This window comes from Pipra filicauda, unplaced genomic scaffold (assembly GCF_003945595.2).
Source record: "Pipra filicauda isolate LSUMZ 115617 unplaced genomic scaffold, ASM394559v2 scaffold282_size1924045_pilon, whole genome shotgun sequence".
Classification (NCBI taxonomy): Eukaryota; Metazoa; Chordata; class Aves; order Passeriformes; family Pipridae; genus Pipra; species Pipra filicauda.
The window spans coordinates 1,762,533-1,779,302 of NW_024104401.1; the positions used below are offsets into that span (position 1 = coordinate 1,762,533).

Sequence of the window (16,770 nt, forward strand, 5' to 3'; positions counted from 1 at the left end):
GGGCAGGGGGTATCAGTGGGGAGTCCACAGCTAGCTAAGAATATGAGCCAAACAAACATTATTTTCCAGCTTATTGGGAGAAAAACCTGCAGAGAGCAGAAAGTTGGTCCCTCACTGTTTTCCTGGGTAGGGATGCAGTCTCGAAAGTGATGAGACAAACACTTGAGGATGGCTGATAGCACTGGAGTGCAGAATAAACACGGAAATGATCCTGGATCCCAAGGCATAGAAAAAAAAAAAGACCTGCTAAAGGCAGCTCAGTATTAGAAGAAAAGCTTCCTGAAACCACGTGAAGTCACTAAAACAAGTGTCTGAAATGCTACACAAATAGTTCTCACCTCCTTCCATCCGAAAGAACTGTGTTCACAACATGCTTCTTCAGTGTTTGCCTTTGAATAATGAAACAAAATATAATGGTCAGTAAAGTTAAGTTGTTAAGAGTAAATCAGTTCTGCTTCCATCAAAAAGCAGCTTGAACTACCCTGTAACACTGAAGCCATCTGTAGTTCCCACATCGATTTTCCTCTCTGCGGCACCGAACATACAAAATCAGCAGGTGCCTTTGAGTGCTCTCTCAGCCACATGGAGAAAATAGATAAAAGCCCTCTGGGCCTCCTGTATGTCTATGTGCAACCTCACCTGTGTGACACCTGGCTGTGCCCAGCACACAGAAATAAGCAGAAGCAAGCTTGGCAGCCTGCTGAATCAGCATATTTGCACTGGAGGAGAAAATACTGCCAGCAAGCAGTGACCTGCCTCTTTGCTACGATGCACTGGTGTGCAGCGTCCCAACAGCAGTGGCTTTGTTTTGTGCCAAGCACCTCTGAGACAGAGAAGGCTGTGCCCAATTTGGCAGAAATAAAGCTCAACCTCCTCTTTCTGCTATTTGCTCTTCTTGGGGAAACTCTGCCTGCCCTGATCCACTGCAAAATGCTGTTTTCACTTTTCAGGTGGCTACAGTCGTGGTCTTTTCAAGAGAAAATGCCTGTTTAAGTGCCTCTGAGGGCATGGCAGATTCTTTGCTGTGCCTGGTGTTCCATTGACCTGACCCTGCCTTACCCAGGCAATGGCACAGTGCTGGTTCCATCCAAGGCAGTTCTTGGCATGTTTGGTGCCTGGAAAATCCGCTGGCTCCATTTTCTCAATGGCTGAGCAGCATGTGGCAGTTCCCGTGTCCCTCCTTTAATTAGAAACTCTTAAAAAGTGAGAACACCATCAAATAAGGTAAGGCCATACTGTTATTAACTAGCAAGTGACTTTATATTTAGATACTTAGAAAAACCCAAATAAAAACCCGTGAGCTTAAGATCAGAGACAACAAAACCCTTTTATCTTTCTGAGCTCATTTGAGTGCTCAAGTCAGGGAATGAGCCCACTTCCTGAGACCTCAGAGCCATGCCAGAGCTGTCTCTGGCCTCTGCATTCACAGCTCAAGCAGCAGAGACCTTGGCAGTCATGATCTGCCCATCCCACAGTGCAAGGGTGTTCCCTAGAAAAACCAGGTATTTTTGCCAAGCATACAGGACGTGGCACTGAACCTGTGGGAACCCACCTTGCCTATAAAGGAGATGCAGAAGGGCAGGTGCCCCCCTCTTTCCCAAAGCATTTTCTGTGCTGGTTGGTGTGGGGAGGAAAGCAGCATTGCTGCCACTGAGCCCTGGGACTGCCCGAGAGCTGCAGCCCTGTGTCCTGTGGAAAGCCACAAATGCCAGCGGAAGATGATGAAATATGAATTCAAAGGTTAGGCTATTTTTCCCCCTAAGCTCTAAAGGAGGGAATCACTACCTTCTGAGATGGATAGTATCATTAATCAGACACTGAGAGTTCAGTCCCTTGTACAACGCCAAATCATCCGGACTTTTATCTTCCCAGCCCTGCACAGAAGACAAATCCAGACCTGCTAGTGCTTGGGAAGGGGAGGAGGGGGAAAAAGTTATTAGGAGAAAATTTTTGAAGCATAAACAAAATTTCAGCAAAAGGTTGTTCCCGCCATGACACGATTATAAATGAGATGATCAGCCACAAAGAACATGTTTTTTGTGGCTTTAGCAAAATTCTGCTTCTTTTCTAATGGTGGAAGTAAAATATTTAAAGGGATAAGGACAGGGTTCCTTTAAAAATTCTAGATATTTTAATTAATGCCAATAGCATTAAAATATTATGGCTCAAGATGCTTATGAAAAGTCTCTTTTATTCATTAAATTTTCCAGACCCAACATAATTAGAATTCTTAACATTCGTGATCTCTCAGCATTGGCTTCCAAAATTAATGGTCTGAGTAATTTCTTACAGCAGATGAACTGAGTTTCAAAATAAATGTATCGCAGTAGTAAACATCAGCTTTCTGTAGAGGCAGGATGCACCAGTCAAAGGCAACTTTGGAGAAGGAAAACACCCTCCATTTTCTCTCTCCTGGATTTCCATATTCAAAGGACATAAGGAATGATTGTATTCCTACATGCAAAACACAGGGAACCAACTAACAGAAGCCGCCTGCACCACTTGAGCATGCGAATCATGCGTGGTTTTAGTGTCACACGTTCCCTCTGACACCCGGGGTCCAGGACAGGGTGGTGCTCAGGGTGGGTTTGGGAGCACAGGTGAGTCAGGGATGCTGTTTTCTGCAAGTCCCCGCTTCATATGCTGTGGAGGTTGAGAGGGCTGTGGGAATGCAGCTGGGCACAGGATGCTGTCCCAGATCAGCCACCTGAACGGTGCCCTGCAGACCTGGGCCCTGCCAAAAGCCTGCTCTGTGGGCCTGGGAAGGTCGTTTAACCCAGCGTTTTGCATGGGGTTGCTAAAAGTATGCTGTTCATTTTGGCATCTCATTTCCAGAGAGTGGAGCACTTCCAGCTGCAACTCCTGCTGGTGGGCTGTGAACCCAGGAAAAGCCACGCCGAGCTCGGAGCTGTAAAACCTGCCACTTCCGACCGGGCACGGTGGGATCTCACAGCATTCCCTGGCAGCCTCCTGATGGCAAGACTCAGGATTCTGGATCCTGTCCCCAGTCATGGAAAGACAGCAGCTCTGGTGGGTGAAAATCACTCTGCCTGTTCCCCACTATTTCCTCCTTGTTCCAGTTCTGTCTTTTCTCTCTCCATCTATTTGCCTTTGGGATGGGGCTACTCCCTTCTGGACAAGCTGAAGAGCAAGATGAGCCCAGCAGGGCAGGATCCTCAGAGTTTTTAGGATTTTCACTGAAAAAAAAGTCTTTGATGAGAAAGTCAGATTGGATTTTTTCCAAATGCTTTCACTTGGCCACACTTGCATAGATTTTCACAGCAGTAACAAAAAGGCACATCCTTAATACAAAGGTCACAAGTTGACTAAATTTCTACTCCCCTATCCAAACCGTGAGGAGTCGTGGTGCATCTTAAAGAAGAGGATGTCAGTTCTTTTTCTTTTTTACCATTACAAAACAGTGCATTGTTCCCTGGCCTTGCCCTTGGGAATAGCTATATTGTTTTGGCTGAAGCTTTCTGAAAAAATTCAGCCCGCGGCAGATGCCCAGGATGGAAAATGACAAGTTACTGGTCAAAATATGACAGTTATAAGCAGCTGAAAATAGAGTCTTGTAATTGGAAATGTCAGACGGTCTTGACAGAAGGCAGTGCTACCAGCCCACCAACCTCGGGAAGTTTGCTCAGGATTTTATGTGTAGGTAGAGGCAGTGTGTGCACCTTCTAGTAGTGTCAGTAATTTTGTAAGTGGCACAAAAAGGAGTAGCAAAGTTTTCTGGGTGTTAAAGCACGGCATGAACTGCACTCCTGCTGCTGGCAGCTTTGCCATCTATTTGGATACAAGCAGGAGAACTGCTGTGCCAGCTTAGCACAACCCCACCTCTGAGGCCAGAGGAAAGGCTCTGGAAACAGAGCAAGGACTGAACACCCCTCCACTCCTCAGCTTCTCTCCAGCTGTTGCTTTGTGAGTGGAGTTGGATTCCCCAGAACTTCAGTTGCTAAACTGAAGACTTCCAGGGCAATTTTGCAGGGAGAGAGGGCAGGTCTACACCCCTCAACCCCTGTGAGCACAAATCCTGCCCTCAGCATCTGTTATGTGGAGATGTGGTGGGGGTGTTGACCCTGCTCTGCATTTCTAGTTATTTCTTGTGTGCAGTGTGTGCAGGGACTGGGTTTGATTCTCACAGCTTTCTGACTTTAGCAGCCATTTGACTTTCAAAAGTCATTTGACTTCTGAGAACTTCAGAAGGCTCCAGCCAGAGCTCACACTTGAACCAGCCGGTCACTGCCTGCCTTTCAGACACCTTCCCGGGAGAGAAATTCCCCTTTCCCTGGTGCAGGGGCAACCATCCAGCCCTGTAGTCAGTCACTGCAGTTTCATTAAGTTTTATATTTAACTTTCCCTCAGCACCTGGGACCAGAAGGAGTGTGTTAGTGTCTCGGAGCTGGAACACTACATTGAATTACCTTGTTGGTTTATCTGGTCATAATAGCAAGAGAGATCTCAGTGCTATAGTTAAGAGTCTGTCAGCATTTCCATTATAAACCCCTTACTCTCAAGAGGTTTTAACTTAGCTTTAAAAATCTGTTCCATTGCACAAACTTAGTTTATAACATGGCAAAGAACAATATTTTATCTTTTAATATTGAAAATACACACAGAGTCAGTTCATATTGAAATATATATGTGTGTAGCCAAAGACAGGCTGGGTTTAGGCAGTGATCAACCTGAACGGTGTCTTCTTTTTAATTTAGCTGACATGATATTATTACTCTGGCTATTTTAATAGATAAGATACTGTGGTTTCACAATCTCTTCCATTACTGGCACACAACTCCTCTAATATATGTTAATATGATTATACACAAGTGCAGCAGAGTCACACTTGGAGGAAGTGTAAGAGGTTTGGCACAAAGGCTGCTCACCCTCCTTTTCCTTTTATTCTAGACTCTCATTCAAGGGCACTTAGCTCACGCTCTGAAAAAGCAAAGCAAAAGCCTCTACCAGCTGCCTGGCAGGAAAGATTTGGCAAATGTGTCACCATGGTTCTCTCTGTTGTGGTCTGCTGGGCAAGGAGGCATCAGCAACTGAGGAACAATCTCGTGCCTGAACTGGTCCCCTTAAGGCCTTTGTCCTCCACTGCAGCCTCAATCTTCTGGGCAGTGTGGGCAGGTGGAAGAAAGGAGCTGGAGAAGGCAGCATCTATGGGCTCTGCATCCCCTCTCACCAGGGACTCGTATGATTTTGTTTGTTCATTTGTTTCTTTAAACAAAAGTTTCTTGGTTTCCTAGCTGGGTCAGGGCTCTTCAGAGGAGCAGTGGCTGTTTGTCTCACCTGAAGATCCAACCAAGGATAACATCTTTGGATGGGAAGGTTTGAACCGTATGACAAAAAGCACCATTTCCATCTAGGGCACATGGCCAGAGAGCAGGGCTGCTGCACATGGTCCCTGAAGGGCTCAGTGAATTGTTTACAAGGCTGTTTTTTTTCCAGACACAGGTGGGCAAAGGAAGGAAGCTCCTTCTCCCAAAGCATCCAGCCCTCCTGAGAGGAGGTGAAGATTGCTGGACACTGGGCAGGGTGAGTCATGCAAGGAACCTTTACAGGGAGTATCAAATAAAACATATCCCCTAGGCATTTATCTTTTTTTTCTGGACAAATTGCTCTTTATGTGTTAAGGGAAAGCACTTTTTTTCCCAGCCTCTCTGACTTCTGAAAACTCATGGCAAGGTAGTTCATGCCCCAGAGACCCAAAAGTGTCCCCATTTTCCTGGTATGGCTGCACTGGTGCTACAGCCTGGCTACTTTTGCTTTCCATCCCCACCCATATCACATGTTCTTCATTTCTTTCTACCCTTCCCTTGGTGAGGCTGCTGAATTTCAGATGGGGTTTGCTCAGGTTGGGATCAACCTGCAGTTGCTGCTCAGTGCAGCCAGGCAGCCTCTGGCTCTGTTTGTTGGAGGCAGCTTCCAAGTGGAGTCAGGATTTTCTTGCTCACAGCTTTCCTGCCTCTTCTTCTAAGGTCTTCTTCCCTTTTGACACTTACCATTGGAGTCTCTTCTGACACACATGCTGCCACCCCTTTGACACAGCTATTTTTCAGGTCTGAAATTTTTAAGATTCTCCTTCTTGTAAAAATGCTGGCAAAGGGCCACACAAGTGTGTGGACCAGCTGATAGGAATTAATCTCAATCCCAGGCTGACGGTTTCCTGTCGATAGCCAAGGCTACCCAGGCAGGGCTGCAAGCCCATGATTCAGCAACTTCGACTGATTAATCAAGTCACTTGATTTTTTATGCATGCCAGCGTGCCCAAGGCAGCTGTGATAAGTCAGCTTCTAGGCAGAGTGCTAGCAGTGCTGAGGATGTCAAAGGGGTTTGTGATATTGATATAAATACATATAGATGCCTAGTTTTCTGATTAGGCTGTGGTTTTAAATAGTCTTCAGCGGCGTTTGTTCCGCTGATAGAATCCTTCCCGCAAATTTACATGCACGTCGTACCTCTGATGCTGCATTTTTTAATTACGGATACACTTTATCTGAGTTAAACATGTAACAGGCCCCTCAGCATAAATTATACTTGGTGTGTGTGTGTACCGAGAGCACTTCCCAGGTGTGTGAGAGGATAAGTGCATGTTAAAACAGCACAGCCATCTCAGAAAGGGCTTAGGAACTGTTTTCATTTTCAAAAAGAAACAAACAACCCTGCTAAAATCTCTAAGAACACCATCCCAGCGCAATTTTTGTCTGTGGCAGAGGAATGCTGTATCTTGTATTTCCCACATGCCCTCATAGTTTTGGGGATGTGCAGGTAGAATTCCAGATGCTGATGGGCTTAATAGCATAAGTGTGTGCTTTGAGACAGTGTGTTTATAGCTCTTTCACTAATAAAATGAAGTAGTAACAAGAGAAAATGTCAGCACGTTTTCCTGGCATCCTATTAAAAAAAAACAAAGAGAAGGGAAAGAGAAGGGCAACTTTTTTGAGGCACACAGCTGGTGAGAGTGTGAGGAGCAGGCCCCAGGTTCATTTCCAGCCTGTGGCTCTCAGAGAGCACCCAGGAGTCTCAGCTGTCCCGGGGGTCAAAGCCAAGCATGGAAAAGGCGGGGTTACAAAGAGCTTGGCTTCCAGGATGCTCCAGCCTCCTCATATGTAACCACATGTTCTACTGGCTTGTTTGGGTCTGGCTTCACTGCCTTACTTGGCTACGAAGGTTCCGTAGCCATCTCCTCAGTGCAGGAGATCAGGAGACGTGACTTAGTATCAGGTGGTTCTGCCAGGTGTAAAATTAAGAGCAGGTTTCAAATTAGTATGTTAGAAAAATATCAGAGGCAAAATTAGAGAATGAAGGCTTGGCTTCAGGGGAGTCAAAGGGATGCTGATATTTGTGTTTGTCAGTTTTTTCATGGCAGCAGTAGTTGTTGATATTTATTTTTCCTCACTTCAGTGGAACAGTGTTTGTTAATAAATCTAATAATAAAACATCCACAACAATTGCCAGATTTGCCAATTTTTTAAAAATTGAGGCTAAACTGAGTATGATAGAAAAGGAATTTGTGTTGGGTTTTTTTTTTTCTCCCCCTTGTAAGCACAGAAGATGTGGCAAAAAGTTATGGAGCCTGTAGGGAGCACCTCCATGAGTGACTTTTCCTGGCCAGGAGAGCTCAAGTACAGTTAACACAATTTGCATTGCAAGCTGCAACAATTATTGCAAATGCACCAATATAAAAAACAAAACAAAACTCCAACCCTGCTAAAACTGACTCACAGATGGACAAATTTGTTATTGTTTTCATGATCTTTTGCAATGTGTTTGCAGGTTTCCACAGCCTTGTTTAAATTCAAGCAAGGACCTTTTTGCACCAACTTTGCAGGATTTAATTTGTGAGTTGTACATTTAATTCTCCACAGCAGATGGTGATGTGTGGGTGTACTGCTGTATATTTGCAACAGATTCCTTATCCTACAAAATTAATTGTCTCATGTGCTGATTTAAAATCAGAATTGTATTGTTCGTAAAAAGCTAATTCTTGCATATCATTTTGTTGGGACCCGTGCAATTCCAACAAAACAAAAGGGAAGAAAAGTCTAAGTGCTGCTTTAAAACAAATGGATAGTGGCAACTCTACAGTCAGTCCTGATGTGCAGACTGAAGAGCTAATGACCTCGTGAGTTTAAAAGTTCCTACATAAAATTAAGTATTTTGGGCCTTGGGGTCAGGTTGCCTCGATGTTGCCATGAGAAGGTTTCTGGGGCAGTTCAGCCATGCCCAGCGATCCACAGCACAGCCAAGGCCTCTGAATTAAGCCCCTTTTCCTTTGTGGAGGTTTCTTTCCTTAGCAGGGATTTATTTGTAAATGATTGCTCTTTCAATGGCATTGCTTATGTTCATTTGCAAAGTTCAGGGGATTTTTGGTTTTGTTTCCTCTAATGATAATGTCTTTATGACCTGTGCCCCAGCCATGCAGCATCCCAGGCTCCTGCCTGGGTCTTGGAGGAGAAAGGGAAAATGTGAGGCTGAGGGGAGCATTTCAGCAGGTCAGGCACTGCCAGACTCATCAGCCCGTCACTGACCGCTCCAGCAGCCTTGTGTGGCACCCAAAGTGGGGCTTTGTCCAGGACAGGGTCCACACTGGTGTCCTTGGAAAGGGGAGAACTCAGGGCCTGAATGGTTGTGGTGTTAAGCAGGCGGTCATGATGGATAAAATAAGGCCAGAGGTGACTGTTCACCTGCTCCTCCTGCCGAGTGGTGGCCAAAAGGGCTGCTGTGACACAGGGGCTGGCTAATCGGGAATGGAATTTGGGAAATCTGGTTCCTTACCTGAAGTAAGGGACTGATGCAGTGGGTGCTGTTTGCCCATGGGTTGGGTAAGACCACGGCCCGGATGGAGGGTCCCCAACATGGGGGATTTGTACCATAGGGAGTATTAACAGAGAACTAAATAAAACCCGTCCTGCTCGTCCTTCAGACGCTGGAGGGAGGTTGGGCTCACCCCAAGGATCACTGCATGGCTCACCCAGCTGACAGAGTGAGGATGTCACACTAGGGAAGAGGGCTGGGTGAGGGGGCTACCAGCATCATAAGGCTGGTGGTGGGAGGGTTTGGGGACAAGACACTTATTTTGGTGACCAAGTCCTCCCATCCACCCCAAAGCAATGTGCAATGTTGGGGACTTCTGGACTTGTTGGCAGAGCAATGCTCCACTTAGCACACTGGTTTGCTTTCTGTCTGGGAGAGGGCATATGAACCTGCTTTGGATTGTTTGCCTGTAAGTAGCAGTAGTTGGGTCTTGCTTGCTGGCAGCATCAAACCTCACGAATTTGAGAATGGAGGTTTACTGTAGAATGAACAGAGGTTTTACGATTTTATTTTTTTGCTACTGTGCAAGAAATAATTCGCATCTCTGTAACATTTAAAATCTGAATTAAATTTAAGATGAAATATTTTAAAATATGGTGGACTGGAGTTTAAAAATGTCAGTGATACCTTGGGGGTGTGGTAAACAAAACTTCAAACCTGGTCTGAAAAACAGCTATTGTGTGTTGTATCCATCTTCCCAGTTATTTCTACTGTGAGTAGAAAGAGTGTTTCAGAAAATTACTAATGTGGTCATCAAAAAGAACCAGTCTGATTTCTTGTCTTCAATTGTGGGTGAATCAAATTAGGGTGCCTTTGTATGGACCCATCCTTTTGGGCACATTTCTTCCTACAGCCCTTTCTAATGCTCAGCTCCAGCAGATTTACAGGAACAGGCTTTTTAAAACACAGGCTTTGGGTTTATGGGAGTAGAAATAGTTCAAGCTCAGTGACTCTTTTTGCCCAGTAAGTTTCTGTTTTCCTGATCACTTTGGTACTTCGCTGCACGTGATCCCACTAGAATTTCTCGAGCGCATCAGAGCACCATACTGTGTTTCTGGGAAAGGTCTCAGAAATGCTTGTTGCACCAGCACACACATTCACTGGATGTTGAAGGTACCCCCCAATGCACTTGGGATGAAAGCAGCCTCCTGACTGTGAAGCCAGGGGCTGCACTGCAGCAATGCACCCCACAGGAGAGGCATTCGTGTCTTTGTGAGTGATTGTTGCTTTGTGTTTCCTTCCTGCAGCAGTTCCTGTTTGTGCCCAGGTGATTTGCCCCCTCATGAATTACTGAGGCTCAGCTGGATTGGCTCCATCACATCTCCTGGGTTTAAGAAGTCAGTTATTTTTAGGAGAGATATACTGGATTAGTCTGAGATGTCAGAGCTTTCGCAAAGTTACGCTGGATTTGATCTCTTTTCATTTTGCTCTGTATGCACAACGAATTACTTCTGTGCAGTGAGCCCAGTCTGCAAGATCTCCAGGGCAGGGAGCAAATCTTTACTGTCATCACATGCTGACCTGGCTTTACCTCATCTATCTGTAGTCAGGTAAGTGGGATGTGCATGTTAACAGCCTTGCCTGGCTTCTGGTGATGGAGACTTCCTGGGACACCTCTGGATGTGCCTTTTCCCCTTCATCCTGAGGCTGACCCAAGTGCCCAGGCAGCAGCCTCTGCCTGATGCAGTGCATCCAGGCCCCCCTGCCCACCCCTCCCAATGGAAACCATTAGCAGCACCAGAGTACGTGTGTGTGTGGCTGCTACAGGTTCGGTTCACTAGGAAAGCTGACTGCCCCCACCGTGAACTTAAGGGTAGCTCACTGCTGTCTTCAATCTGCCAGCCATCACTTCCAACACACGCTCCCCTTTCCCTGCATTCCCAGCCCAGCTCTGTGTCCAAGGTAAGCTGAAGTGGAACATAAAGTGAATGCACTTAAAACACCCTCCCCCAGGTGATTTTCCATTGATGCAGCAAGCTCACTAATTGCAGGAAGAGTGATTACCCTTTCAAGAAAGAAATATAAAACTTGATTACTTTGAATGAGTGTTAGTGAAATGCGGTTCTGATCCCAGCTGGGCAGAAATTGTGTTTCAGTAAGACTTTCTAAAAATGCTCCCACAGGATCAGCACAGGGAACCACAGGCCTGTCTGTGACCGCTTTTATCCAGTGTATATTTGTGATACTCTCAAAAGGGGGACTGAACTCTCCATCCCAGATGCTTAAATGTGGCAGAGTCCCTTTCTCCCCTGTTACTCGTGTATGGGAGCTGAGATAGAGCTCATACAAGCTCACTAATGGGAGCTGTACAGAATGGAGAAACAGGTACCCGACGTGAACGGGATGTGAAGACCAGCAGACAACCTTTAACTGGAAGCAGGGAAATAATCTGCATCAAAACTGGCCTCCTCTCTGAAGTCAACTGCAACATGCCCATAGTACAGCTGCATTGTCTTAAGAACATCTAGACTATACTGTTGATTTTTTGTCTCACTACTTTTCCGACAGTGTAAAGTGGACAGAAGAAAGGATTGCAGAAAAATTAGATGGCAACCCTAACAAATGCTATAGTGTTATTTTGTAACCAACACTATCTGCTATGGCTCTTTCTTAAATGGAAAGTGCAGGTTTTTTAAAATGGGCTGGTGCAGGTTACACTATGTTGTAAAGTGTATGGATATATGTATATCATCAAAATGGGTGTATATACATATATAGGTAGATGGAAGGATGATGTTTTTTTTACAGCCAAGTCTTTAAACAGAGCAAATAAATCGCTTCTGCATTTTACTATGGAGTGGTCAGGTGGATTTAAGGATGAATTAAGCAAGCTGTAAATTTAAGAATAAACTCACTCTGTGGCCTGAAAGTAATTATTATAACCAACATGGTAACTTAATCTCACAAAAACACGAGTTTATTAATAGGTGAAGGAGCTGAAGAACCACACAGTCCATCCAGCCCTCTGATAGTTTCCTAATCTCAGTTACGAAATTCAATGCTGCAGTTTTACAAGGTACATATTCTCAATTAGTGAATGTTACAGAACATAAACATGAAGTGAATATTTGTATTAATGAGATTCAAACAAGTCAACTGAAAGAAGTATCAACTCTAGTTATAACACATGGTGAAAAGAATCAAATTTGGAATGTGATCATATATACTGTTGTACATCAGACAATATGTACACTTTCATATTGCATGACATTCATAGCATATTCATAGAAAAGTCAAACTAAATGATGGCTTAAAAACTTATCACTGAAATTTGCTTGCTACGTTTTAAAGTGTTGATATTGACTGAGTTAATATTTTCATTGTGTAAAAATACTGTATATAGTAGAAACCCTTCAGCATCTTCCACATTCAAATAAACGAAAGTTACAGCTTGGTATTTGGTGTTCGACATCTTAAATTAAATGGCCGATTCTTTTCTAGCCTTCAGAAGGAAAAACAAATAGTGAATATGCTCAATCTGGTTTGACTAGTACATTTCTCTCTTGAAGACCTTGCTTCTGGCATCAGAGACTAACATCTACCTCGTCTGAGGTGTGGCTGGGAATACTAAAACATCTGAACACGGTTAAAAAGGTGGAAAGTCCATAGCCATTCTACACACTTTCATTTATTGTCTGGACAATTAAAGTACAAATAATTCAAACACAACAAGGTTATGAAAAAAACATTTACAATACTTTCCCTCAGAAATGATCTAAACTAGCAAGGTTAACATGAAGTCATTCATTATAACTAAAGTATACAACTGCCTGGTCCTAAGAAAGATTTTTTAAATTATTATTATTATTCAGATAGTAAAACACATCGTAGAGAAAAGATTCTGACATGCCTTCCCCACTAATGCTTAGCAAATGCATCAAAACTTTCCCAGCAAACTGCGCTCATTCATAGCAGATGATGTATAAAGGTTTCCCTGAACATTGAATGAGTGTTCCTTTAAACTAAAATCTAACATTGTTAAAGTAAAAAACTGATAAAATTATGATGCAGCCTTTGCTTTTTAGTTATTTGTCTACTACAAAAGTTTGCCTCTTCAGTGTGAAAAAACAATACTTAGTCTACATGCAGTTAGTGGGTATAGCATGGAAAAAATGCACAAAATAAGCACAAGTTATAAATAACCATAACGTTTTATTACCATTAAGACTAAACTTGTATTGAAAAGATTTTATATAACAAGACAAGAAAAGCAATAGCAAATTTAACTATCAACTAGATTATGCATAGCGAGTAACTGTTTCTAGTACTCAGGGAAGAGCATGACCCTTTTTTGTTTTAAATATATAACCGTACAAAGCACAAACATACTAAAATGATCAGTGCACTGGACATGGGAGAGCACCCCCTCAGTCATTTTGTTCCCTTAGCTCTGTTTTCCCCAATCTGAATTACATTAAAATAAAGACCCAGTTGTTTTCTTTTCTACTGTGCAGTAAGAAAAAATATTCACAACAAACATGACAATATATCAAACAATATTTCTACACAAGTTACCTTGATACCTCTGTCACTTAAGTATCATAAGAAAACATTTTAAGACATATACAAACAAAACTAGCAAAGTGTTACAACTTATAATAAATTAACCAAAAGAAAAAATAACTTTATATATATATATATTTATATTATATATACACATACACACACAACAAAATGACACAATAATATGCTTCTTCCCATAGTTTAAGTAAACAAATAAGTAGACTAGCCAAACTAGCTATATTTGATTTTGGCCATATGCATCACATCGGCAATTAAATAAATAAGTGTTTCAAGCAACATAAACAGTGTTCCAAATGTGCCAACACAGCCCAATTATATTAGCTTGGGCTATAAAGTGAATTTGAAAATTCTTAACAAATTTAAAGCAAATGTATTTTTTTCTAAACACATTACATTTAACTATGATACTAAGATATGTAAATAATTTTGTAGCACCTACTGCTCAAACCAAGGAAGTTTTTGATCAAAAAATTAATTTTTTTAACTTTTGTTCTGCTGATATCCCATACTGATGACTTAAAGAAAAACCGTCTTGCAACTCATCTCCTTGCTTTTGGGTTTTGACTGTGGGTAACTGCGTGCCTGGGAAGAACACTCTCCCGTACTGTATTTAATATTTTTATTACATGCTATGAAAAGATACGAAGATCATCTGTTTGTAGCCCATCCTTCAAAAAACAATCTACTAATCCAGTTTAAAACACACATCTTGATCTCTAAAAAGTTACCAGTGCAGTATGAACATGACAAAGTTGTCAATTTCCCCTAAATTAGCCAGTCAAAATATTTTTTCTCAAATCCAGATTCTCTTGTAAAAATTCTTTATATTTTATAAAAATAGATTTTTCTTGAAACCCATTTTCAGCAAAGAGACCACCTCTTTGGCAACATTGTTAATGTTATTTAAATTGTTATGTCATCAGGTATCCCCCGTTACCCCATTCCCTAACAGAAGACTGTTTAGTTCACATGATACAAAAGAAAAAAGGAAAAATAAAAAAAGTTGCAAAATTATGTTCTTCTTTTTGCAATTTTTATTGTTCCTCTTTAATTTGCGTGGGGGGTTTACCAATCTGATTCAATCAATGTTTTGAAAAAACTGAAAAGAAAACAAAAATCTTTTTTTCTCGCTTTTAATCCCATTAGTTCGTAAAAATTGTTTTTTGTTTTATTATTTTTTCAAATGAGTGAATGGTCATCTTAAAAAGACCCACCTTCAAGGAAGGTAGTAAAACTAGCTGGCCGGGTAAAAATCCCTGCACATTGTTATCTATGTATATTATATTCAACAACGACAGCTATGAAAGAACATTCAATGCATCAAAGGTTTTTTTTTTTTTTCTAAGCATTATAAAATCCTTTCCTGTTCCTCACAGGATATCCAATGTTTTAATACTTAGGCAACACTGGCTTATAAAGTCCATGGTTGAATATAAGCCTTGAAGAGTTTTTTTTTTGTTTTGTTTTGTTCGTATATATATTTATATATATATATTTTAGTAAGTAAGGATATGAAATTCAGGATTTGTGGGTTTTATTGGTTTTAAAGGAAACTTGCAATACTCTGTCTCCTAAACGGTATCCATTAAGGCTGGCAATCGCCATGGCAGCTTCGTCGTAGTTGGTCATGGTGACAAAGCCAAATCCCTTGCACTTGTTGGTGTTGAAATCACGGATCACCTTGACATTATTGACTGCTCCAAAGGGACCAAACAACTGCCACAGCACGCTCTCATCTGAGTCGGGAGACAAGTTGTAGACGAAGATGCACCATCCAGTCCCAGTGTGACCAGGGATATTCATTCCGACAAGGCTCGTCATACCATCAATTGTGATCGGAGAAAACCTACCGAGTAAAAAGAGGGGTCTATTCTAAATATATCTCTTAGCACGAGCTATACGGGTCCAAGACTTTAAAATAAATAAGCTGATGTTAATGAAGGTTCTGGATCCTGTCCCTGGAAGATGACCACAGAGCCACTCTTGCTCTCTAACTCCTACTGAAGTGGAGGGAAGCCGTACTGAACAAACACACCAAATCCGGGCATAAATGCATCTCCCTCCAAGGATAAGCCCTGCTTAGATGTGTACAAAGTCCTCATAAAAGAAATGCTTAAGGACAATCTGAGTCAAAGAGGGTCTGCACATGCTGCGATAAACAAGAGTTCATTTAAAAAGGCCTGTAGGAATTTGCCGCTTATTTCCATCACCTAAATAAGTTTCAGGACAAGGGAGATTTAATGCTTTACCTCCTACCAGTTTGCAGTGAAAAACCCCAAGCAAACTTCAAGACCTATTTTTAAAGATTAATATGAAATGCCTTTGTCAGGATTCAGCTATAACAGTAGCCTCTTCAGCTAAAAATACTATTAGAGAGACGTCTCTAAGTGGCAGAATTTGTTTCTCCTCCTAACATGGTCCATAATTGACATACACTGGGAAAAAATCCAGGTAATAAAAAAGTCCTAAAGCTGGCCACATAGGCAGCAATTTTTATTGCAGAAGGTTTATGCAGCAATTGTAGAGTAAGTAGAACATAAATACAATTAATGAGCAGATCAACTGATACCTTCACAATGCGAGGCTTCGTGTCCGTAACAAGCTCTTGAGTTCTTCAAAATAGTCAATGTGAACTGACAAGCTCCTAGAATGCAATACAGCACCCTAACTTTCCTCCCTCATTGTCCTTTGGGACTCATGTTCTTCAACTTGAACATCCAAATTGAGCAGCTAAAGCCAGGTGGTATTGTTTATGAACAGAGAACCTTCACGGAATAACAAAGGCTGGGCAGGATCCATGGAGATCATCTCATCAGCCTCCTGCTCCAAGTGAGGCAAACCTCTCAAACGAGATATCCTACTCATGGCCCTGCAGAGGGAAGTTTAGCAAGTCTCCACAGACAGGAACTCTGCTCCTGCAGCCCCTGCTCCAGGGCTCCATCCCCACTGGGAATGATTTTCCCTTATCCTCAAGTTGAATTTCCCCTGCTGCAACTTGTCACTGCTGACTCCTGTCCTCTCATAGTTGACCTCCAAGAAAAGCTCGGCCTTGTCTTCTTTCTAATGCCCCTTGTAGGCAGCTGAAGGCAGCAGTCAGGGGCTAAACTCTACATTTGCCTTTCCCAATTTCCACCACATTCCTCCAGCTTTTCAAGGTCTCCCCAGTGGCAGCTGTGGCCAGGAGCACAGTGACTGCCCCTGCTCCCTCACCAATTTACTGTCACCCGCTAATGCGAGGAGGGTGCATCGCAGCCCATGACTCAGGTTATTAATGAAGATGTTAAGCAGTATCAGCCCTCAGGATCAACATAATTTTCCTTTCATCACTGTGAAAAAAAAAATGACATGCTTTCTGAAGCTACACTTTGGGATATGTTTTAAAATAACAACTGCACAGAGGAAACGTCTTAATAAAAACCCGGT

At 42.6% G+C, this 16,770-nt stretch overlaps 1 protein-coding gene across 8 annotated transcripts in view; it reads right to left on the reverse strand.

Moving 5' to 3' along the window:
- Positions 1-11,718: 11,718 nt before the first annotated feature.
- ELAVL4 (ELAV like RNA binding protein 4) overlaps positions 11,719-16,770 on the reverse strand; it is a 65,804-nt gene continuing 60,752 nt past the window's right edge. For 6 of the 8 annotated variants that reach the window (XM_039382762.1, XM_039382760.1, XM_039382764.1 and 3 more), the window contains one exon: positions 11,719-15,214. In XM_039382762.1, the coding sequence (XP_039238696.1) occupies positions 14,866-15,214 (349 nt within the window). In that variant the 3' untranslated portion in view covers positions 11,719-14,865. The remainder of the gene's footprint in view (positions 15,215-16,770) is intronic. The other 2 variants (XM_027739418.2, XM_027739420.2) reach the window with 1 other exon arrangement.